Source organism: Wyeomyia smithii, chromosome 2, assembly GCF_029784165.1.
Source record: "Wyeomyia smithii strain HCP4-BCI-WySm-NY-G18 chromosome 2, ASM2978416v1, whole genome shotgun sequence".
Taxonomy (NCBI): domain Eukaryota; kingdom Metazoa; phylum Arthropoda; class Insecta; order Diptera; family Culicidae; genus Wyeomyia; species Wyeomyia smithii.
The window spans coordinates 266,686,257-266,709,695 of NC_073695.1; the positions used below are offsets into that span (position 1 = coordinate 266,686,257).

General features: G+C 38.7%; 2 protein-coding genes across 3 annotated transcripts in view; one reads left to right on the forward strand and one right to left on the reverse strand.

Annotated features, from left to right (window-relative positions):
• LOC129723000 (uncharacterized) overlaps positions 1 to 18,407 on the forward strand; it is a 30,548-nt gene extending 12,141 nt beyond the window's left edge. Inside the window, exons 2-4 of one of the 2 annotated variants that reach the window (XM_055676914.1) lie at positions 14,031 to 15,591; positions 15,652 to 15,805; positions 16,140 to 18,407. In XM_055676914.1, the coding sequence (XP_055532889.1) occupies positions 14,031 to 15,591; positions 15,652 to 15,805; positions 16,140 to 16,293 (1,869 nt within the window). In that variant the 3' untranslated portion in view covers positions 16,294 to 18,407. The remainder of the gene's footprint in view (positions 1 to 14,030; positions 15,592 to 15,651; positions 15,806 to 16,139) is intronic. The other variant, XM_055676915.1, reaches the window with a different exon arrangement.
• A 1,164-nt stretch (positions 18,408 to 19,571) lies between these two features.
• Positions 19,572 to 21,276, reverse strand: LOC129720582 (uncharacterized). Its single transcript, XM_055672070.1, has 4 exons — positions 21,198 to 21,276; positions 20,157 to 20,371; positions 19,887 to 20,095; positions 19,572 to 19,828 (listed from the first exon to the last, which is right to left on the reverse strand). Exons 1-4 carry the CDS (start codon positions 21,274 to 21,276, stop codon positions 19,786 to 19,788), a joined length of 546 nt encoding a protein of 181 aa, XP_055528045.1. The 3' UTR covers positions 19,572 to 19,785.
• Positions 21,277 to 23,439: the final 2,163 nt, after the last annotated feature.

A 23,439-nucleotide genomic window follows, 5' to 3' on the forward strand; every position in this document is an offset into this window, starting at 1 on the left:
CCCAGCACTGCCAGGAACATCTAAAACCCCAGTTGCTCCTTTTACACTCCCAGTTGATGAAACAAACTCTGGATTAGTGAAATTTTCTGACATTGTGGACTGGATTTTTGAAACTTTCAATGTACCCGATCCAATTAAAATTTTTCTTACAGCATTCCTCCCAACAGTTAGATCATTTTTGAAGCAGTTGACTGCCCAATGGCCTCTCCTTGCAGCGATTGTATCCTTCGATGCCTAATTCAACTGCGTATATGAAGGATTCTATCTCTGTCTTACAGTGGAATTGTAGAAGTATTTTACCAAAAATTGATTCGTTTAAAGTTTTGATAAATAAAAACAAATGCGATGCATTTTCCCTTTGTGAAACTTGGCTTACTTCAAATATTGATCTCAACTTCCATGATTTCAATATTATTCGCCTTGATCGAGACACCCCATATGGAGGAGTACTTCTAGGGATTAAAAAGTGCTATTCTTTCTATCGTATTAACCTCCCCTCGATTCCAGGCATCGAAGTTGTCGCATGTCAAATGACAATACAAGGTAAAGAGCTTTGTATTGCCTCAATATATATTCCCCCCAGAGCACAGGTTGGGCAACGGCTGCTCTTTGATTTAATAGAACTTCTTCCCTCGCCACGTTTGATTTTGGGAGACTTCAACTCTCATGGCGTGGCTTGGGGTTCCCCATACAATGATAACCGCTCCTCTTTAATCTATAACTTTTGCGATGACTTCGACATGACTATTTTAAACAACGGTGAAATGACACGTATCCCGAAACCTCCAGCGCGCCCAAGCGCTTTGGATCTATCCTTATGTTCGACGTCGCTACGGTTGGATTGCACATGGAAGGTAATCCTCGATCCTCACGGTAGCGACCATCTGCCTATTCTTATTTCATTTACTAACGGGTCAACTCGCATGCGACCAATTGACATTCCGTATGACCTCACACGAAATGTCGATTGGAAGTTATACGAGGAAATGATTTCAAAAGCGGTCGAGTCGATTCAACATCATTCACCACTTGAAGAATACAACCTCCTCGCGGGCTTGATTCTCGACGCCGCGTTGCAAGCCCAAACGAAGAAATATCCCGGCGTAACGATCAAAGAACGGCCTCCCACTCCGTGGTGGGACCAAGAGTGCTCCGATGTCTACACGCAAAGATCCGACGCGTTTAAGGCCTACCAGACGGGAGGTATACCTGGCGACTATTTACGGTATTCGGAGCTTGATACCAAGCTTAAAAGCTTGGCTAAAGCAAAGAAACGTGGATATTGGCGTCGGTTCGTGAACGAGACGTCGAGGGAGACATCGATGAGCACTCTTTGGAACACAGCCCGAAGAATGCGGAATCGCGTAACGGTCAACGAAAGCGAGGAGTCTTCAAGTAGGTGGATATTTGATTTTGCCAGGAAAGTATGTCCGGACTCTGTTCCTGAGCAAAATATTGTTCGCGATGCGTCTCCGGGCCACGACGCGATAGAATCACCTTTTACGATGGCAGAATTTTCAGTTGCCCTCCTGTCCTGTAACAATAACGCGCCTGGATTAGATAGAATCAAATTCAACTTGTTGAAGAATCTACCCGGCAATGCCAAGAGGCGCTTGTTGAACTTGTTCAATAAGTTCCTGGAGCAAAACATTGTACCGCAGGATTGGAGGCAAGTGAAGGTGATCGCCATCCAAAAACCAGGGAAACCAGCTTCTAATCACAACTCTTATAGGCCGATTGCAATGCTATCCTGTATCCGGAAATTGATGGAAAAAATGATACTCCGTCGTTTAGACCACTGGGTCGAATCAAATGGTCTACTATCAGAAACTCAATTTGGCTTCCGCCGTGCCAAAGGGACGAATGATTGTCTTGCGTTGCTTTCAACAGATATTCAGCTGGCGTATGCTCGTAAAGAACAAATGGCGTCTGCGTTCTTGGACATTAAGGGGGCTTTTGATTCCGTTTCTATTGACATTCTTTCGGGTAAACTTCACCGACAAGGATTTTCTCCAATTTTGAACAATTTTTTGCACAATTTGTTGTCCGAAAAGCACATGCATTTTACGCATGGCGATTTGGCAACTTTTCGCATTAGCTACATGGGTCTTCCCCAGGGCTCATGTTTAAGCCCCCTTCTTTACAACTTTTATGTAAATGACATCGACGAATGTCTGGCAAATTCATGCACGATAAGACAACTTGCAGACGACAGTGTAATCTCTGTTACAGGAGCCAAAGCTGCCGATTTGCAAGGACCATTGCAAGATACCTTGGACAATTTGTCTGCTTGGGCTTTACAGCTAGGTATCGAATTCTCTCCGGAGAAGACTGAGATAGTAGTTTTTTCTAGGAAGCATGAACCTGCTCAGCTTCAAACACAATTAATGGGTAAAACGATTTCTCAGGTTTTGGTACACAAATATCTTGGTGTCTGGTTCGACTCTAAAGGCACCTGGGGTTGTCACGTGAGGTATCTGATGAAAAAATGTCAACAAAGAGTGAATTTTCTTCGTACAATAACCGGACAATGGTGGGGAGCCCATCCAGGAGACCTCATAAGGCTTTACCAAACAACGATATTGTCTGTTATTGAATACGGGTGTTTCTGCTTCCGCTCCGCAGCAAACACACATTTGATCAAACTGGAGCGAATACAATATCGTTGTTTGCGTATCGCCTTAGGTTGCATGCAGTCGACCCATACGATGAGTTTGGAGGTTTTAGCTGGAGTACTACCATTGAAAAACCGCTTCTGGAGCCTGTCTTCTCGTATTCTAATCAAATGTGAGGTCTTGAACCGTCCCGTGATTGAAAATTTTGAAAGGTTAATCGAACTTAATTCTCAAACCCGTTTTATGACATTGTATTTCAATCACATGTCCCAAAATATTAACCCTTCTTCGAATATTCCAAATCGTGTCGACTTATCAAATACTTCTGATTCTACTGTGTTTTTCGATACATCCATGATAGAAGAAACTCGTGGAATCCCGGATCATTTACGCGTGCAGCAGATCCCTAAAATTTTTTCCAATAAATATCGAAACATCAACTGCGACAATATGTACTACACTGACGGATCACTTCTTGATGGGTCCACTGGCTTCGGTATCTTCAATAACAATTTAACCGTCTCCCATAAGCTCGATAATCCTGCTTCTGTTTACGTCGCAGAATTAGCTGCAATTCAGTACACCCTAGGGATTATCGAAAAAATGCCCACGGACCATTATTTCATCTTTACGGACAGTCTCAGTTCCATTGAGGCTCTCCGATCGATGAAAGATGTTAAGCACTCTCCGTATTTCCTGGGGAAAATACGGGAGCATCTGAGTGTTTTATCCGAAAAATCTACTCAGATTACCTTAGCGTGGGTCCCTTCTCACTGCTCGATACCGGGTAATGAGAAAGCGGACTCTTTGGCTAAGGTGGGCGCAACAAACGGTGATATTTATGAAAGACCAATTGCCTTTAATGAATTTTTCGCACTTGTACGTCAGAATACGATCATCAGTTGGCAAAATGCTTGGACCAGAGGGGAATTGGGAAGGTGGTTACATTCCATAATCCCCAAAGTATCGACGAACCCGTGGTTCAAGGGGTTGGATGTAGGTCGGGATTTCATTTGCGTGATGTCCCGGCTTATGTCCAATCACTATAGATTTGACGCGCTCCTCCGTCGTGTTGGGCTCGGGGAAAGTGGTATCTGTGCCTGTGGTGAAGGTTATCACGACATAGAGCATGTGGTTTGGTCATGCCCTGTACACCGTGACGCCAGGTCTAAATTGATAGCTTCCCTGCAGGCCGAGGGTAGACAGCCGGCTGTTCCTGTTCGTGATGTCTTGGCGAGCCGTGACCTATCCTACATGTCCCTTATATACGTTTTCCTGAAATCCATCCATGCCCCAGTCTAGTCCCGTTCCCCTCCGTCTACACCCAACAAAACGACAAGAACACGTTTGAACCTTAAGCACAAAACCAGCAACCAGACCCCGCACAATAGAACCAGGACCCAAGGACTACGAGCCTCTGTCCCAACTCACGACATCGTGGCTCAGCAGAACGAATCCATACATGCCATTCGACGATTATCAGACGACCATTGAACAACAAAACACTGATTGGAAATCCCATGCTAGTTTTAAGTTAGACTTAATTTCAGCTCGTAGTCGGCAGCGAGGATAAAAAATTTGCTTTAGTTTTTAAGTCATCAGATATAATTGGCGCCGTTAAACATTAAATTGTATTTGTGCCGTGTCAAATAAATGTTATGTGAAGAAAAAAAAAAAAAAAAATATCACGAATCATTTCATGATATTTCATCTACGATATGTGCTCTGGGTATATCATGAGCGAATGTGATGTACAGAGATAAAAAGAAAAAACGATCTGATTGTTTCCGTATCCTCGCATCGGTGAGTTGCGCCAAATCAAGTTCATGCAAGTTCGTTTTCACACACCTCGAAGTTCAATCGGGATTCATCAGCGTGTGAAACGAGCGACAGAAATTTCAGAGGCGAAAACGTATCGCATTTGAAAGTGATATTTCGCTGACAATTCCAACACAGTAAATAATATATCATTGGATTGAGCAGCTCTTGGAGAATAGAAAAAAAATTATTGCTGTTTTTGTACAAAATGGCGGCTGTGCAGCAATTGTCGTGAATTGCTTTTTTTAAAAGTTCTTCTGCGGCGAGCAGTAGAAGTCGTGTCCAACGCCACCTATAACCAAAACAATTTTTTTTTCATTATCTACATAAGTGTCTCTAGTGAAGTACACATGAGTATATTTTTAGAATTTTTCTTCGCAAAATGGCAACGGCTTAAAAAAAATTTTTTTTTCGACAAAAAAATCGACTAATTGTTTATAACTTTTGTTGTTGTTAATCAATCGCCAAAGTCGTGTGTACTTCACTAGATAATCTAATGAAGAAGCTACAGTTAAAATTTCAAGTCAATCGGATGTAAACTTTTTCAGTTCTACTGCTCGCCGTCCGATCCCACGCAAAACTCAAACTTGTCACTCGCATTTAAGGACTTTTGAATATAACTCACAGTAAAAAGTATAGAAAAACTCAAACAAAAAACGTACACAACGAGAACGGCTGATCGATTAAACAAAGGGAAATTGTGAGTAAACACGTGCTGTAGAGACGCTATAACGGTCGAAACTCAATGCAGCGACCTTTATACTTCAAATTTGAATCACTATAATGATCATAGGTAACTTCTGTTAGTTTACAAGGCCTCGAAATAAAAAAAAAACGAGCATCGCCAAAATAAACGAAAAATGTTATTTTGAAGCATGAAAGTTGTTCGGTAAAAATTGTTTCAAACGAATTTTGAGTATAGATCCGTACTTGGGCGATGTAGATTTTGATTCTAGGATAGTTTTAGCATGATTTAACCCTTTAAAAAAATTATAAGAAAAAATTTTTTTGTAGATATTACCCCTTAATAGTAATATTTTAAAAGGGGGTTACATACCCATTGACTTAATGGAATGCGGCAAATGCATAGCATTTCATAACGAAAGTATTTTTTTTTGCTGCAAATACTAATCACTTTACTACTTTTTCCTCGATAGTACTGCAGTAAAACGTAGTATATTGTGTCTAGTATACCTTTGAAGCTGAAACAAACAGGGTGTCTGAACTGATCCTGCGACTGTGACGGACTATCCATAGGCTAAAGTATGATACTAACATTTCAGATGAAAAGAAGTGACATAGTTTTTTGTTATTGTCCAGTAGGTAAATTGATGGGATAATAATTCCATAAACGTTGACATATAGTAAGTTAAAGAGGCTTTTAGACCAGAATCTACGCTCGAATTAAATTTTCAAAAAAGTGTAAGTAGGAATGAAAGTAGGGCAGGCCAAGTATGTGTGGTTTATGTACACATACATCCCAGCACTGCTTAAAACAAAACTAAACTTCATCGAATTCTTTAAATAAATAGTGTACACGAGACTCCATTAAAATTAACCAGAATTAGTGACAGTTTCTGGGAGACTTTGATTAAGTCTGCTCATACAGGCACTCTAAATAACCCAATATTTAGATGAAAAAGAAGGCCAAGATAGAATTCCTTTACGCTGCAATAAACAAATCCGTACATTAAACTAAAATAGAACAAAAATAAACCAATTTAACCCTTAAATGCGCACGATGTTAAAAAATCATCTTAAAACATAAAATCTTTGTTCAACAGGTTAACTGCTCTAAAACTAACCAATATGCATAAAAAAATTGAAAGATTTACTTTTTAATGTGCAAATATTATCATGTTGTTTTTAAACAACACTGTGACTTTATCGCAGAATAAAGTCGAAACAATTACTTTTGTTAACAGCATCTTTAAAATTGACCTTTTTTAGTATAATTACTGATAATTCAAACATTTTCACTAACCACTAACCTTATTTTAAAATTTATTTTCGGGAATCTCGACATGTTTTTTTTCGTTTCCGAGATTTTGACACCAAAAATAAAAACAAAACATTCAAATACAGTACTTCCAGCTGTTAAGTTTTTTTCGTTAGAGTCTAGAGAGTTGTTCTAATGAATTTTATTTCTAAAAAATACTAAAATACGTATATTTTAAAACGTTTTTAGTAGTGTTGTTTCAAAGCAACATTGCGCATTTAAGGGTTAATCAAATTTTCTATACAACTAAAAAAAAATATTTATATAAAATTTATTTCAGATTTCAAACAGTTTGCGGGTTTTCGCACAGTTTAAAACGCTCTTCAAAAACATCTGACATCTCTGCTCGCATTTTCGTGGTTTCAAAAGTGTTCTTGCGTCGTTTTATTGATGCAGATGAATTTGCAAGCTCGCGGTTTTTTACTACGGAACGTTACCGATTATTTTAAAAGATAAAAGAAGTTCCGTTAAGTGATAAGAAATGGATGAAAAAAGCAGTAATCAAAAAATCTGAAAATAATTGAAGGACAGGAGAAAGAACTAAGGATTCTTCGCAAGGAGGAGGACGAGAAAAGGCGAACTGTGGAAAAGTATGTTTCGATAAGCGTGAAATTTTTTTCATTCATGATGTACATTATCATCATAAATAAAAATATTTTTGTTTTAAATTTTTATATAATCCAGATTGTTTTTGGAAGCTCATGCTCGTATTAAAGAAGCCATTTAAAAACACGATATGGTCTATGTCAGCGGTTCTCAACCTGGGGTACGCGTACCCCTGGGGGTACTCGAAAGCCTTCAGGGGGTACGCGAAAGATAAATCAGTAATGGCGGACAAAGCAATTTTTCTCGTGTTCAATCTGGCTTTTTAAAATATGAATGTAGCAATCAAACAAACCAAAGTTCCATTTGAAATCTGGCTCTTTTATAAAAAAAACGTAATAATTAGCATTTCATGCTAACTGTTTGATGACTTCGTAGTCACTATTTGGTCACTATTTTTGATATTTTGGTCAGTAAAGTCACTATTATTGCATTGCCTAACCGCTTCGAGCCCTGCTATCAGCACCAGCATGAAATAAAGTGTTCCCAATAGGATCTACTCATGGATAACAGCAACCTTCACATTTACCAGAGCTTTCTAGTCTGAAAAACAAAAGCTTCGAAATGTCAGAAAAGGGCAACACAGAAATAAGAAAGGTTAAAACAAGACTTACTTCAACCCACTGCCGAATCCAAAACACGTCTCCATATCACTTGATCTTGGGCTAATGCTTATTAATCACGTAGCCTGCCGTATTTTACCAGTTTAATAATGTCCGTATGTTTGTATGCTTTTTACACTTTGTGGCTCATGCGCTTGCGCCACACTCTATTCTTCAGTTTTCCGCCAAGTATCGAACGTAGGATCCTACGCTTGAAGACATCAGGTACATACCTGTACTACGATCGGCCTCCACGACCAATACTCATGGCGGTAGAGTACTACAGGAAGAATCAGTGTCCTGGAGATGCAGCGGGATCTTAGCTGGCTATGAAAACCACAAAAGGTCCTTTTTGCAGCTGCTATTCGTTTCTCTACTTCGTGGTTAAGGCGGTATCTATAAATTACGTAACGCTCATAGGGGTAAGTGAATTCAGCGTTACATAACCAAAAATCTGGAGAGACTGTCCAAAAACAGCACATCCTTCTGCAACGTTACGTAATTTTTATGGGGAGTAGGTGTTTAGTTACATATGGGGGGTGGGAGTCCAAATTGGGTTTGTTTTTGCGTAACGTAATTTATGGATGTCGCCTAACATCGATGTCACGTCATGAGAGTACCAAGATACACAAATTCGTCGACTACTTCATAGGCACCCCATCTATCACAATCTCACTCAGTGCCAATAATCAACGAACCTCCACGCTATCTACCAGTTACCATGTCTTTGATTTGGTAGAGTTGATGGTAATTCTCGCTTCTTCACTCCTCAATGGCACTAATGCCTCTTCTTTTGCTCTGCGGTTGATATCAATATTATTCGCAAGGCAAAGGAACATCGAGAAAGTGGTATCGCTTCTTAGCACGCCAGAAATGTCGAACAACCGAATCACTTCTAGCGATTTTTAGCACATATAAATCAAGCCTAAGATGCGCTGACATCGTCGTATGCGAATAAATATGTATCGGTGTTGTGTACACCACAACACGTGGTTCTCGATGTGCACAACTCGGCATATGAAGTTCTCATCTATTCATACTCATTTGACTAATGATCAAGGTTCTTTTGTTGAACAAGAAAGTAAATGACAGTGTATCTCTCCTACTCTCGCTCAACTTAACCGCAGCTGAAGTAGTCTCTTCCACCACACTCCCTCTTACTGTACCGCACCTCTACTGCTACTCAGTCGACGTGATATTCTCCTGTAGCTATCCTTTCTTCCTGGAGAGACAAACAAAGGATTCAGGTTTAGTCGCAATCTGTTACACATCCTGAGTTGTGTAGATCAAGATAAAACGACGATTGCGTCATATTCGTCTCATTTCCATCACTGGTCAAGGATTTGACGCAAGGTGAACACTTGGTCCGCTTTAGATCGCCCTTTTCGGAAACCGCATTGGTACTCTCCAATGAAGGCTTCCTGCAATGGCCTTAGTCTATGGAACCTTGTACGCAGAACAGAGCAGAACGCTCCTCAAGAAAATTATTAGTCGATGGCCCTTTTTATAGACTGGGTAAATGAGCTTGTCCAACTAGTCCGCTGGAAGTTTGTCTTTGGTCAAACATTTGAGTTGAGCCGATGGGTTGCACGCAAAAAATGCTCAATCCCTCGTTTGAAAGGCCGCCCTTTCTAGTTGTGTTGTGTTTTTTTAAATCTTTCCGGCCTCGTTCAAGCTTGAAAGACCCACAGCTTGTTTATTCTCCTTTAGTTCTCTCCTTTTTCTGTCGACGACTCTATCCTCTTCACCGTTTAACCTCCGCCTCCGCAACGATCGTTCGTAGTTTTCGCGTTTCTTGTATTGATGGAGTTTCTTTTCGGCCGCTCTAGCCTCCCGATAACTCTGTTACACGATTTCCTGTTACCATCGTGCGAGCACGGGCCCGGGTTTTCTCGCCCGTCACCTCTTAACAATCCGCATCGAACCACGTGTTGCGTGTGGTTCCTACGGTCGTACTCAACACATCTCGTGCTGTATTGCCGATGATCGCAGATGTGCCTCCACTTATCGTTCAGGTCTCCGATTAGTTCACCAACCCCCAAAAACTTTCCGAGTGTACTCAGCAACAACTTCGTCAGTCTCTTCGAAATGCTTGACGTTGGTCAGCCGGACACGAATCGTTTCTACCACGAGATGGTGATCTGAGCCGACGTTTGAGCCTCCAAAGAGCCGCGGTTGAAATAATCTCTAAATGAATTTAGAATCGCCTATCCCAAATTAAACCTAGAAAACGCTTCCAAAGGTCGGAAAATGCTGGAATAAAAAATAATTCTGAGTTGTGGTCAGAATCGTCGAAAGACGTTTTAAAAGTTCAGAAAATGTCAGAATCAAGAAAAACGCATCTAAAGGCCACGAAAGATCAAAACAAGAAATGATCAAGAGGAAAAAAATAAAATAAAATCATTCCGTTATGTTCAATATGGCCGAAAATGCATTAAAAGGTCCGAAGAGGTGAACTGCCTGTGATCGCATAATTGTAACATTCGACATTTAATGGATTTTGCGCTTTTTGTTGGGAAATGCTTGAAATAGTATGTACTTTTTACATCTAAAAAAATATGCTTATGTTTGTTTGAAAAAAGTTGTAAAAAAATCACAGGAGGGTTGTGTGCAAAGCCACGACCGCAAGATTGAAGTAGAATACTTCTACACAGCTCTACTTACGGCTGTAAATTAACCTACGGCCGGCGTATCGGTTCGCGCCGGTTATCGCGTTTAGCCTGGCAGAGGCCTAATGCGCACGGCCAACACAATAGAAAGGTGTTTTCGCATTGAAAATTAGACACGGCTTTACTGGAGTAAGTGTTGGCAAATGCATCTACCGCTAATACCGCCGCTATCGTACGAAAAATGACGCGCGTCTAAGAACACCCGAACTGTTTCGCCGTGCCGCTTCCATTTACTTTCTTATTACATCGGCCTTAGGGAAGAACCGGCTGCACCTACCGCTGAGGTTGTTACCATACTGCTACTGGTACCCAAAGCTATTAGATCTTCAAATTAAGTGTTTTATTTGTCCTCAAAAGAACAATTGTTCAATTCCATATCGGATATGATCGCATCTCTGTAATATTACCGACAGTAATATTCTTCTAAGCAAAATGATCCTACTTTTCCATTAGAGGAAGTGCCGGCTGATGTACCGCAAAAATCTCGCCCGATCACTCGCGTTGGCGTTCAGCCTGGCAGAGGCCTGAGACGTGGTGACCAACCACAGGGCAAGTGATTTGTTTAATTTGAAGGCAGCCATAGGCGCGACCCGCTGCTATGGTCTGTTACTGCTGAGTGCCGATATCTGCTGTTACTGCTGTCAACGTTGTGGACGGTCCATCCAGTTCACCTTCCGACTAATGAATGTAGCTAGTTTTCCCAGAAACACATTTTTATAGCCGAAGGGTGCTACGTAATAGGCCACGCCTTCCAGTTCAGGTTTACCATTTCCTTATGTTCTTTAGACGAATTATTCCACAATTCGCATTTGATTTTTGTATCCAGCGAATAAACACCGATGGTGCTGTCACACACGCAACGGTTTTAACCCGTATCTTATTGCGGTTTGTAACATCAAGCGATTTCGTTTGCTCGCTGTTGCGTGTTGCATCATGTTGCAACTTGGCAACTGAGTGACGTCGAAATTCTGTTACTGCTGATTGATTGAATCGACTTCATATTAGCTCTGCATAGTCGAACTAACTGTCTTTGTGAATGCGGTCTAACAGGGCAGTTTGTTATTCAAAGTTGGTCATGCTGATCGCAGCCTTTACGCTGCCCCTACAGTGGGGAGTTTACTAAATAAAGTAAAAGTAAAAATAAGAACAACTACAACAGAATTTGATTGCGGTGCGGTATTTTATTTATTTTAAAACTATTCATCACATATAGGTAAAATTTGAAAAAAAAACTATCTTATTTTGTTGAATATAAATCATCTTATTTTATTTAAAACTATTCATCACATATAGGTACACTCTTTAGACATATTTATATGTTCCAAGAGTTCTATTTTTCGCCTTTCCAAAACAGCCTTAATATAAAAAATCGGTTGAAAAATAACCGTATTAAACATAAAAATGTGAGCTAAGGTAAAAACAGGGTTCTGACCATAACTAATAATTTTTGGGGTATTTGAAAAACTTCAAGTAAATGCGCAAGTAACTTTTGACTAAAGCTACAACCCACACTAAGTCACATCGAAAGTTTTTGCATTTTTTCATCATTTGTAGCACCGTGAAATAAATGTGCGATAGAAGCCAAAAATTTTGGTTTTCTTTATAAAATATATAACTTAGCAAAATATCAACCGATTACCACAAAAATGCTTTTATTTGATTCGGAATTGAATATACTTTCGAAATTATAGTGTATTTGTGGTATGTTTCTTACAAAAATAGACGGCAAATTCAAAATTAAATTGAAAAATTGCGTGAAAAAGTCTATAAAATTGGATATAAACTCAAATAACTTAACATGTTTTATTGAAATTAGAACAAACCTGTATATATTTTGAAAGCTCTATTTGTCCTCTTTCTAAAACTGCTTTAATATTGAAAATCTGTTGACAAAAGACTTAGTTAAAAAAAATTATATTCGCTGAGGTCCAAAAAACCGAATTTTGACCATAACTTCAGATTTTGAAGGTGTTTGGAAAATTTCTAGTATGAGCGAATGTTACACTCAACAAGACCTACAACCTACACTAGGTCACTTCAGAAGTTCTTGCCTTTTTTTTTCATTCATAGCACAGTGTTATTTATTTATTTGCCTTGAAAAAAGCATTTTGCGGTACAAAATCGGTTACTGATTACAACTTTGGAGCTGCCCTTACATTGGGGGAATTAAGATACACGGTGAACATGCACTGTGGAAGCTATTTTACAGTCAGTAAATTTGACGGGTGCTACAGATTTAAATTGCTAGGATGCAACACAGAATGCTTGCTTGCGTTGACAAAAATTATTAACTTTCAATGACTTGTTCATTTGCCTTGAAAAAGGCATTTTGATTTCCAACATTGGATTTCCGATGGCAATCTTCATGTTGCCCCAACACGGGGGGAATAATGGCTGTCTGGCGACACACGCTGAGGAAAACCGCGCTGCTCCTGAGACGTGGTGACCAACCACAGGGCTAGTGCTGCTGCTAAGGAAGGACGACTGCTGTTGTCGCTGTCTAGAACTATTATGAGTGGCTCCAGCTGAAACAGGCTCTTATATAGGTCAAATAGCATGTTTCCAAATGCAAGGTATATGATCCTGTCGACCATGCTTGGGAAGCAAGCATAAAACGACCAATCAGAGGTCGAATTTTTCGTTTTGACAAGGCTTGACTATTTTGAATAGTACAATAGTTTGAATAATAAAATTACAATTATCTTATTTTGGGAAGAATCTTAGAAGATTTTCCAGTCTATTGCTGCAAGAACGAAGGAAATCCATCGAATTCTAACCGATTTATTAGCATTTGAAATTGGACATATTTTTCCCTTTTTTCGGTTTTAGATTTTCATTTCACATCCCTATGTAGCCGAACTTACTGAGAGAAGTACTCTACTTCAAAAATACCAAGTTTTTTTTGTCACAAAGCGTAAATAACCGCATAGTTGTCACACTACTTATCCTTTTCAACTCTTTTGTCATAATAGCTTCCATCCAAATCCACATCTGCATCCTTTGGAACTCGGGAGTTATTCTGGTTCGGTAACCAACCACCAGTGATCCGTTTCTGATGTTCAGCTCATGCTTGTTGAATACAAGAAAAACTTCATTTCCATATTCCAAAAGTAGCTTGAAAGTAACGGCATAAAAGTATCATTGCAAAAATTTCAACCAATTTGACTTCAAAAGTAGTGTTCAATGATTACATAGTGTAAAGTAGTGCTTTCTTCATGATACTAAGTTTAGTTGAACTGTCTATTTGCAAAAATATATTGGGAACAATAAATTTAAGGTCAAAATATAAAAGTGTTATTTGCTCGAACAACCAATTTTGCAAATGTTACAATTATGTGGTTATGGGCAGTGAAAATAGGAAGGGATTTCGAATTGAGCTCAGAATCACCGATACATAATTGTTTACAGAAAATCCAAACATCAGAAAAGGCAATAACAGGAAATAGTTTCTAATTAAGCTAAGAAAACAGTATACATTAATCCCTGCTTAAATGCAGAAATGGCTATTAAGGGCCAGAAAAGCCAAAAATAGGAAATAATCCTACATTGAAATCTGACTCACCATTAATGCTAGAGGTCCAAAAACAAAATGATCCTAAACTGAACTCAAATATCAACATCGACGAAAAACAAAATACAAAATAACATGAAACAAAGAAATCATAGTGCGTCAAATAGCAAGTTTTACTATTTCAACTGTTTTTTTTTTCTCATTTCATTCCAGGATTTGTCCACCAATGAGACTGAAATGTATCTTCAAAAGACTGCTGCGGCTATCTCAACGTTACAGAATCTGCACAGGCGGAACTCGATGCGTGGTTCTTCTGTGCAGAACTCTTCACAGTCCAGTCCCCTTAGTCCGGCGTCCCGTCGAATATCTCCGAAAATGTCGCCGATGAACTCGCTCCAATCACCAGTACATAACTTTTATCAGGATAAGCATCACATCGATAGTCAAGTTTACTCACCGCAGCATCAGCAGATACGCCACTTGAAGCATCAGCAGCAGCAGCAGAACATTTTGAATCACAAACGGAATCTCTCGCTTGACGGATCAGAGTCGTACGGGAATGCGCTCTCGCAAGTGAATTTCGGAAACCAAATGAGCAACAGTTTCCACACAGATAACATAAATGCAATATTAGATTTTAAGAAGCAACATACAAGGCACAATTCTTTTGAAGGAATGGCGGCGCTGCCGCCTAAACCGATGAAATGTTTTCAAACCTATGACCAGCCAACTACCTTTTATAACACGCAAGCCAACGATAATCGCAACGAAATGAAATATAATGTTGAGGACGAGGATGACGACGATGATGATGATGAGCAGTTAATTGTCGTTACAACAGGTTTTGACAACTTGTCGCTAGCCACAAAAAACAGTAACATCCCATCGGTCAAGCAATTCTCCAAAACTCAACCAAACAGGAATCCTCCTATGCACGCAAAAGCAACACAAAGTGTCGCAACTAGGGCTTCGACCAACAAACCAACGCCGGTTCAAATGTCTTCTCCGATAAAGCGATCAAGTTCTTTCTCCGTGAAGGCTATGAAGCCAATTACCCCAACAATGACACCAAAAGTAGGCCTAAAATCGGCCGGTGGGGGAACGAAAATTCAAAAGTCAGCTAGTAGCACTAGTTTTAAAAAAATAGTTGCCAACTATAACGACGATGAAGACGAGTTTTACATAAACGATGACGATGACCTAGAGCTAGGTCCAGAATACTCCTCGAATTCCGAGTTTAGTGATAAGGATGACGAAGCGGCTGAAGCAAACAAAGAGCCTATAACGAACACGCGATACAACAAAACGTTCCTAATGCGAATGGAACAGAATAAAAAGATTGCAGCCGGAGTTAAGCATGGGGTAGCGGCGTGCCCGAACACACCGGAGTTGCCTCGGCGATCACTACAGGTGGGTGCCGGTGCACGGGAACGTGCATCAATGCCGCGAGATTCGAGCTTGAACCGCATGAAACAGGATATGCACGTAGCGCGCAAATCTGCAAGTAAAGAAATTACCTCAAGGGAATCGACCCCGGCGGCAGCCAGTAGCAAGCAGAAAGTTCAACCGAAATATTTGGATATTTCAAAGTATAAAACACCAGGCGGTGGAAATTTTTTGAAAAAGGATGAATCAAAAAGTTATCTGGTCAAATCGGAGGTGAAGAAAAGTCCTAGCAGTGCTACGGTAGCGCTGAGCCGAAACGAACCGAACCGAGTTAGTACTAGAAGCGTTAAATCTGCGACCCCAAAAGCGACAGCGGGTAAAAAAGATGGTGAGACTTCGATTGAGGATTTTCAAATATTCGGTTAATTTAATTGAAATTTATTCTCAGCTCAAAAAAATGCAAAGGAACAGGAGCTGGAAATGTGGCGAAGACGGGCCAGCTACGATCCCATGAAAGCCGCCATGGAGGGTAAAAAGAAGCAGGAAGAAGCGCGCCGCCAGGCTCAACAACAAGTGGAACGTTTAAGTAAATTCAATGAAAGGTTTGCTTCGCTTTTTGTGCTTTTAATATCAATTTCTGTAAAAAATGTCCTTTCTATACGCTTGCTCCTGAGTGTGGCGTTGTGTGTGTTTTATAAAATTGTTTTCTGTCACCGAGGCACTTTAACCAAAAAAATTAAAGCCGAGTGGAATGGCAAAGCTTAATATCTCTGCTCTATGCTTGTTGGTATTTGATTTTTTAGTATGCTGAAAAGCGGAAACTGTGCCTTAATGTTCCACACATACGCACACCGATGGTTTGAGCAACTTTGAGGATTTTTTCGTACAGATGATTACAATGTATTTTCAAGTTTTTTGTTAATTGTGTACTTCCAGCTCAGTATTAAGATCGCAATCATACCATAGTGGTGTCGGAAGTGGAGCAGGACGATTATTCCACCCAGGTAATCCAGATGACAGTAACAGTCAGGGCAGTCAGGTTAGCGATCACTGGACTGTTGAATCAAGCGATGACTATGATGACGAGTGAAACGTATCATTCGAGGAAACAGTCGTAGGATGGCAGTAGTGTAGCTTCTGAAACATTTTACCCACAGTAATCTACTTCTGAATCGCAGAATTCATGTCAATCATTGTTAAGGCGCATTTCATTTTGCCAGATAGGATGCAATATAGGTTTAAATGTTTTATTCATATAACGGAAGAAGGGAAAAACTAATTAAGTTTCCAAGTCACGTATTGAATATTTCTTTAAGTTTATAAAATAATTAGTGCAAATGTACATCCTCTTTTTTCAGAAAGTATTCTTGCGCAATCTCGCTAACCATCCTCGTTGTCTATATCATCTTGTTGTCTAGAAAATTTTATGTTTATAATAAGCAAGAAGCAAATTCCTAAAGTAACAGTTGAAAGCGATGAAAGAATATGCTAACAACACCACTACCTATTTTTTCAAGTAGTTATTGCAGTGTTGTTTCCAGTTTAAATAGCCGCGGCAAAAACTGAATGTTATTTCAACATTTATTTACTATTCGTTTTCGTGACATGCGTTTTCCATAGAGGAAAGCTTACTCATGTAACTATAAATCAACATAACCATACCACCGTCGTAGACCAAGTTACGCAATAGTGCATAACAGTTTATCAGAAATAATCAGAATAACCCTTTGGATGTCCAGAGAAATGAGGTCAAATTTCATTGCCAAACGCTCTTCATAGTGCATAGAAAAGTTAGTGATTTTCTAAAAAGAGAAAATGACGATAATTAGAGGTAAAAAGTCAAAACCAATTGCTCCGTTTCGGATGTTCCGATTGTAGCCAATAATTGTTCTTGTAATCTATCAACGTTCGTAATGTATCTAGTGACTAAAAACAAGGAGGAGTTTCAGGAGAAGTGCAATGTTTGAGAGCTCCAAATGTCGGCCTGATTTTTGGCCGAAATTTGTGCAGCTGAGTGCTTGAAAAGAGCTCGATCACAAAGTGTTTATCAAAATTTGTGAGCAAAAAGCGATAATTAAAAAAATTGTAAAACAAACCTAAATGATAGAACTTTTTGTCCTAATAAATAGAGCATACGACTCAAATTTTTTTTTTAAATTATGTAGAATTATTTTCCAACATTTTTTTCTAAAACTAATTAGAGTTCGTTGAGGACAATCAGTTTTTTACCTCTGTTGTGTTTTTGCAGATATGAGTTTTACAGCAATGTGAAAAACTATTATTTTTTTATTATACCTCAACCACATCGAGAAGTGTTAAACACTCGCAATTTCTTGATGCGATATGACGTACTATCATAAAAAATATCAGCAACTGTTTGAATTCTATGCAGGAAATATAAGTTTGGCACAAAAACGGCATTCTGACTGCGAAGTGTATTTGTTCTATCATTGCAAAAAACTTCGCAAAACATTGTATTTAACCTTGTATCGTAAACAAAAACGCTTTGCTTCTGAATCCTGTTTTTCCTGGCGCGAGTTAATGGAACAATTTTGAAGTGTTTTTCTAGAGGGCAGAAAGATATGAAATTAGAAAAAAAGCTTGCCTAAATTCATCCTACAGTATAACCCGATTTCAGAATGTTAAGTTAAGACTCTTGCTGCTTACGTTTGTTATCATCAGAATAATATGCATTACTGATAAGTAATTTTTAAACTTGTTATTTTGATAAGTCATACAACACACTTTAAAGTGGCATTATACTGTGGTACTCTTTTAGATTTCCCTCCTGATTTAGAACAAGCACATACTCTAACAATCGATGCTTTACTGTTAAAATCGAGTTGCTGCAATGAAAGCTTATTTAAAATTTGTTCTTCGCTGTAATTGTGTGGACAAACATATACCGTCGCAATCCGTAACTATTTGCTTTAGCCCACGCGCTGCATACTGAAAAATAGAGTGTAAATTGTGCGAAACTTTGTACGAAAGAAAAAAAATGAAACGAACTGACTAAGTTAACTGATAGATTACTAGGATTCAATTATTTTAGCAGCAGAAATTATTTTTTTCGTTGAAATAATGTCAGGTAGATTAACTAATTATTAGTGTATATGCAAATAAGATTTGTTTATATGAAGTGTACGAATATCATGCAGACAATTGTTTGTCAAAGGATTGTTGTAAACAGTTCTATTCCAAAATTGTTATTTTCAAAGAAAGTGAAACAAGGTGGCTGCTTATTGTGATCCGAAATGGCCTGTGTGATCAGTTCTCAGCAGAAAGGAGGTACAATATGTGGAAGCGAGCATCGGAGAGGAAAGTGCCATTGAGATGATCGTGTTTTTTCTTCCATTTGACTGTCGAGAGCAACTTGATTAATCCTGCGAGTGTGTTTCTCTTTGGATGAATACGACGAACCCCACGTGAGTACCAAACTTTTCCTTGGCATAAGATCGTTGGTACACCCTTCGAGTAGGAGCTTAAAATGTCTTCGTTACATCTGATGGTTCATAGTCTTCCTTACCCACCAGAAATCTGCTGAGGGTTTCCGAAATAAATTATGTCCACATAAACCTTCATCGCCAGGTGATTTTGTGCACTCTGGTGTCAATGCAATGGAAAGGTGTGAACGAGAGATAACGAAATTTCGTTTCAAACTATACAATTGTAGCTATGGGAGTAATTAGATCAAAGCCACCATTGACGGTTACATATCATATGGCAGGATAGCAGCCGGGGATGCCACATTTCAATCTGTATTTTGAATTTAATAACATATTTTCTCTTTGTCGTAGCATATTAAGAGCGTGTAAACCCGGTGAAGGCCAGGAATTACTTCAGAGCCCCGGCCTGAAGTTTTGCCGGCTGGATGTTGCGGAGACGTTCCGGAAGAAGAAGTCGACAAATTTGCTAAGAATTACTTGGTATGGCAAGCGAACTATGACTGCGGAAAATTCAGCAAGTCGTACATAACAATCAGCACATCTCCGGCCAAATATATAAACAAGAACGCCTTCAAAGGGTCTCCGGTTTAATGGAGAAGGTGACACTCGTTTGGCCGGATTTGGCATCGAGCCATTACGTGAAACTGGTAATAGAGTGGTACGAAGCCAACGGTGTTGTTTTTGTGCCGAAGGAGTCAAATTCGCCAAACTCACCAGAACTTCGGCCAATGGAAAAATTCTTAGCGAGTATGAAGGGCAGAGAACAGAGTCTTCAAAAACTAACAGGGTATGTAGAAAGAGTGGATGACCCAAGTGTTGCACAGGATTTGATGGGTAGCGTTAAGTCATTGGTGTCTAGGGGTGGAGGTTGAATGAACCAATGTTGCAAAAATATTGATTAATGTTTATTTATTCCCTGAGAGTTTAGAAAATAACCGACTTGAAAAAAAATTTTGGTGATCGTTTTTAACTGCGGTATTTTTTTGAGTACGGTTTTTAATATGAACTAAATTGTCTGCTGTACGTTGTTGTTTTAAATGTTGCTAGCAAGACGTCCATTTAGAACTAGCTGCGACTGTTTCGGCCACCTTCGTACGTTTTTTTTTTCATAATACTTTAACAAAGCTGTAGCCAGTTTAAACCACGTTTCCATACTGGGACTTTTTGACCTTGAAGTACCTAGAGAAAAAATCCTACATGAGGTGCAAAAAAATTTGCGATGTCGTAGGTGAATTACCTCCACAAACCATAACCGACTACGCTACAGACGGTTGCAACTGCAAGTGTATATCCAACAACATTCCACACAGTGTCATCGCGATATGTTTCAGTAACACCGCACGCTAACGGGGGTACCCATGCGTTTAATGACTTGTCCATAAAACTCTGCACTCTAAGCTCTCTGAGGAATAGTGTCGCTGAATGGCCCGCGTTATCATTTTCATCCTGGAAGAATCAAGTCATTTTATTTTAAACACCATCCTATATCCGAGATCGTACAATTAACCTGCGAAAACATGGTTATGTTAACTTCCTGATCATAGGTGTAGGATTTGCCGACTGTAGTCGAAAACAGCATTGTGCCCGGGGGTGTTGACAGTTTAACATCCAAACCGGGACGATCGATGAGCTCGAATATATGGTTGGAAGATGAATACGAGAGATCGACGTTGTTTATGTACCATCGCTCACCACCGCACAGTGGCCGGAAGCCGGACAAAACTCAAGTTCTAATTATTGATATTTTATATTTTTTTTAAAGTTCTACTGTATTGAGAAACGTGTTTTCCAAATATCAAGAATTGGATTAAATTTGAATTTTTGAGAGCAATTTGAACGTTGTTAAGTCATGTTATTTCAATAATTGTTTTTGCTCAGAAAGCACATATTGAGGTTTACCTTAACTAGTAAATACTCACCTAATTCTTATTCGAATTCAATGCTATAAGTTGCATTTTGAAGATAAATAATCAGAATTGTATTTCGTGTTGAATGTTTTTATGATTTTCATCATAACTTTTGTAAAATGTTTGAAATACCTATTGAGTGGTCTGAAAAAACTCTTTTTTTGCGCAAATGTATGCTGTACGATCTCACCCATCGGTTGCCACAGGTCGCATAGTATGCATTTCATAGGAAATTTTCTCTACTTTTCGAATATTAAGGTCCCGTTTTGCCCCTTTCTGCCCCGCTGGACAAAAATTTCTATTGAAAATAAAATAGTGTGAGTGAAGGCGCATGGTGATTTGTGAAAGTTACGTTGTTTTACAGTAGTAGTTAGTAGTTTAATTCAATTGTTCTAGAAGAACATCATCGTTTTACGTTCAGATGTGAAAACAAGGTAAAAGAACACATATGATTATATTAAATTTACATGAATATTCATTTTTCGAACCAATGCATTAGGTTTCAACATTTTACTCGTCATCGTCAGTATCATCATGACTGAAAATTAATGAATCTTCCACCCTTTATGTGAAAGTGCTTTTCGATATGTTGTTGTGTCTAAAACTCGTAACTACCGGATCTGACGCAATTAGCAGCTCACGAAACATGTCACCGATAGTTCTTTCACGTGATCCTTTCCAGGCATTTATTTTCTCTTTTTTCCGGATTGCTTTATTCATGCTTACTTGGGCTCCTTCCGAAAGTTTGCCAATGGAATTCGAAGATTAAACGATTATTTCACATCCTTGAATTAGTAATTTGTGTACTGTTGTTGAACATCCATACAATTTCACGTAATAATGAACGGTAGCGTTGGACCTGAATTTTGATGCATCAATTCTATCGCCACTCGAAATCGTTGCTAGCGGCGTCTGAAATCGCTGGATTATATTTAAATCGACTCCTGTTATCTCCAAAGAAAATTCTGCATTGGAAAAAACGTATTGCTGTAACACCGTTATTGCTATTGCCGATGCCAGCGTGCGGTTTGTCGACATGTAGACCAAGTTTGACCAGAAATTCTTTTTGAATTCGCTGTTTGACGCTGTTGAGCTGATCGATGTTACCTGTTTTCAAATATTGAGAATAGGTAATATTTCCATTTAATTGTACTCCGAAAATTTATTATGAAATTTAAGTTCAACCAATAAAAGTCTGCACACGGACTCTAAAAATCTTCATTTTCAGATAAATTTGCATATCTTGTATCCCTGATTACTATAATACGATGGTGACATGTCACAAATTATGCACTATCGTATATAGACACTGTATTTTTACTAGAATAAAAACACATAAAACTGGCCCCTTTTGACCATGTTAAACTACAAATTTCTACTTAGACTCAAGTTTTCTAAATCTATTAAGTTGGGACCATTTTGCATATTTCAACATATAATATACTGAATAGTTCGTTTCGAACACACATTTTTCTTAAAACAGTATAGCGTGAAAAAAAGACAGAACAGTTAATCAATGGCAGTGGATTTTTTTAAAGCTAATAACACACAACATTGATTTTATATAAATGAATATTTCTTTGTTTTCTACTCAGGTATTTTAGTTTAACGTATTTAACATTTTGGTTCCTAAATTAATGCGATGTATTAATTGAGCCAAAAATGATATCTATTTCAATACTACATGATCGCAGTTTTCCAACTGCGAAATTTGGTACATAATCGGCTGGTTCACATTTTGACAGTTTTTACTGGTTTACTATATTCGCTTCGCCAGAAACTAACTTTACTGACACCGTACTTATTTGAATCAAATTTATAATTGAAATTTTAAATTATGATTTTAGAATAATTCATTATTATTAAATATTTTATATTATATATACTATCCTCAGTTTCGCTGATGACTACTGGATCCTCAAACATAACAAAAGATGGGAATATAAATGAACAATGATATAGGGGAGAAGTACCAGTTATGACAATACCTAACAAATGTACCAGTTATGGCATGAACCAGTTATGGCCTATGGAGTTTATATGGTGTATTGCCAAGACTGGTACCATTGCGCTTATGTGATATAACCATAACTGGTGCACTTGCCATAACTGGCTCACCTACCCTACATAAAAACACTACGACGTAATTTTAGCCCTTTAATTGCCCTTTAGGGAGATATTTTCCCAACTTTTTGAATTTTTGATACCAAAATTTGAATTTTTAATAAAAAAATCAATCTAATATGGAAAATGCAGCGATCGCTTATGTCAAAATTGGATGTCAACCGACGTGACGTTTGATATGACGGAATGCTGATTAGTCATCTACAGGGATGCCAGGTCATTTTTCAAATTTCATCACGCATCACGCAACATGTCATCACACATTATTAATATGTGAACACATCTTTACTGAAATTTCTACAGTTACCAAACATCTCTGTAAACACACTAAACTGTGTTCAACTAATCCGCCGACTATCAGGCTTTCACGTCTTCATACGAGCTCAAATGTCTTCCAAATAGAGACAAACCTTCACATCTGGCATCTCTGGTCATCTGTAGTACGGTAAAGTTGTTGCGCGAACCCAAGTATGTGTGGCGCTAGTGTTGTAACGTATTTAGATTTGAATTTTTGAGCAGAATAATCGTACATTTTTGTTCAAGCATTCATGTCAGTTTGTCGGTCACGATATTGGATGCTGAGAAGTCAATCGGCTTGCATTGAAATGCAAGTTGCTCCGCTGTTTCCGTTTACCCTGTACAGTCCAATTACCTAGTGACGTTTTACGCAATTAACGTGTGAAGAAAGAATAAAGAAAAACACATTTAAAAACGCGAATTTTATTTTATCGCAGCAGGGGATTGAAAACGCGAATTGAC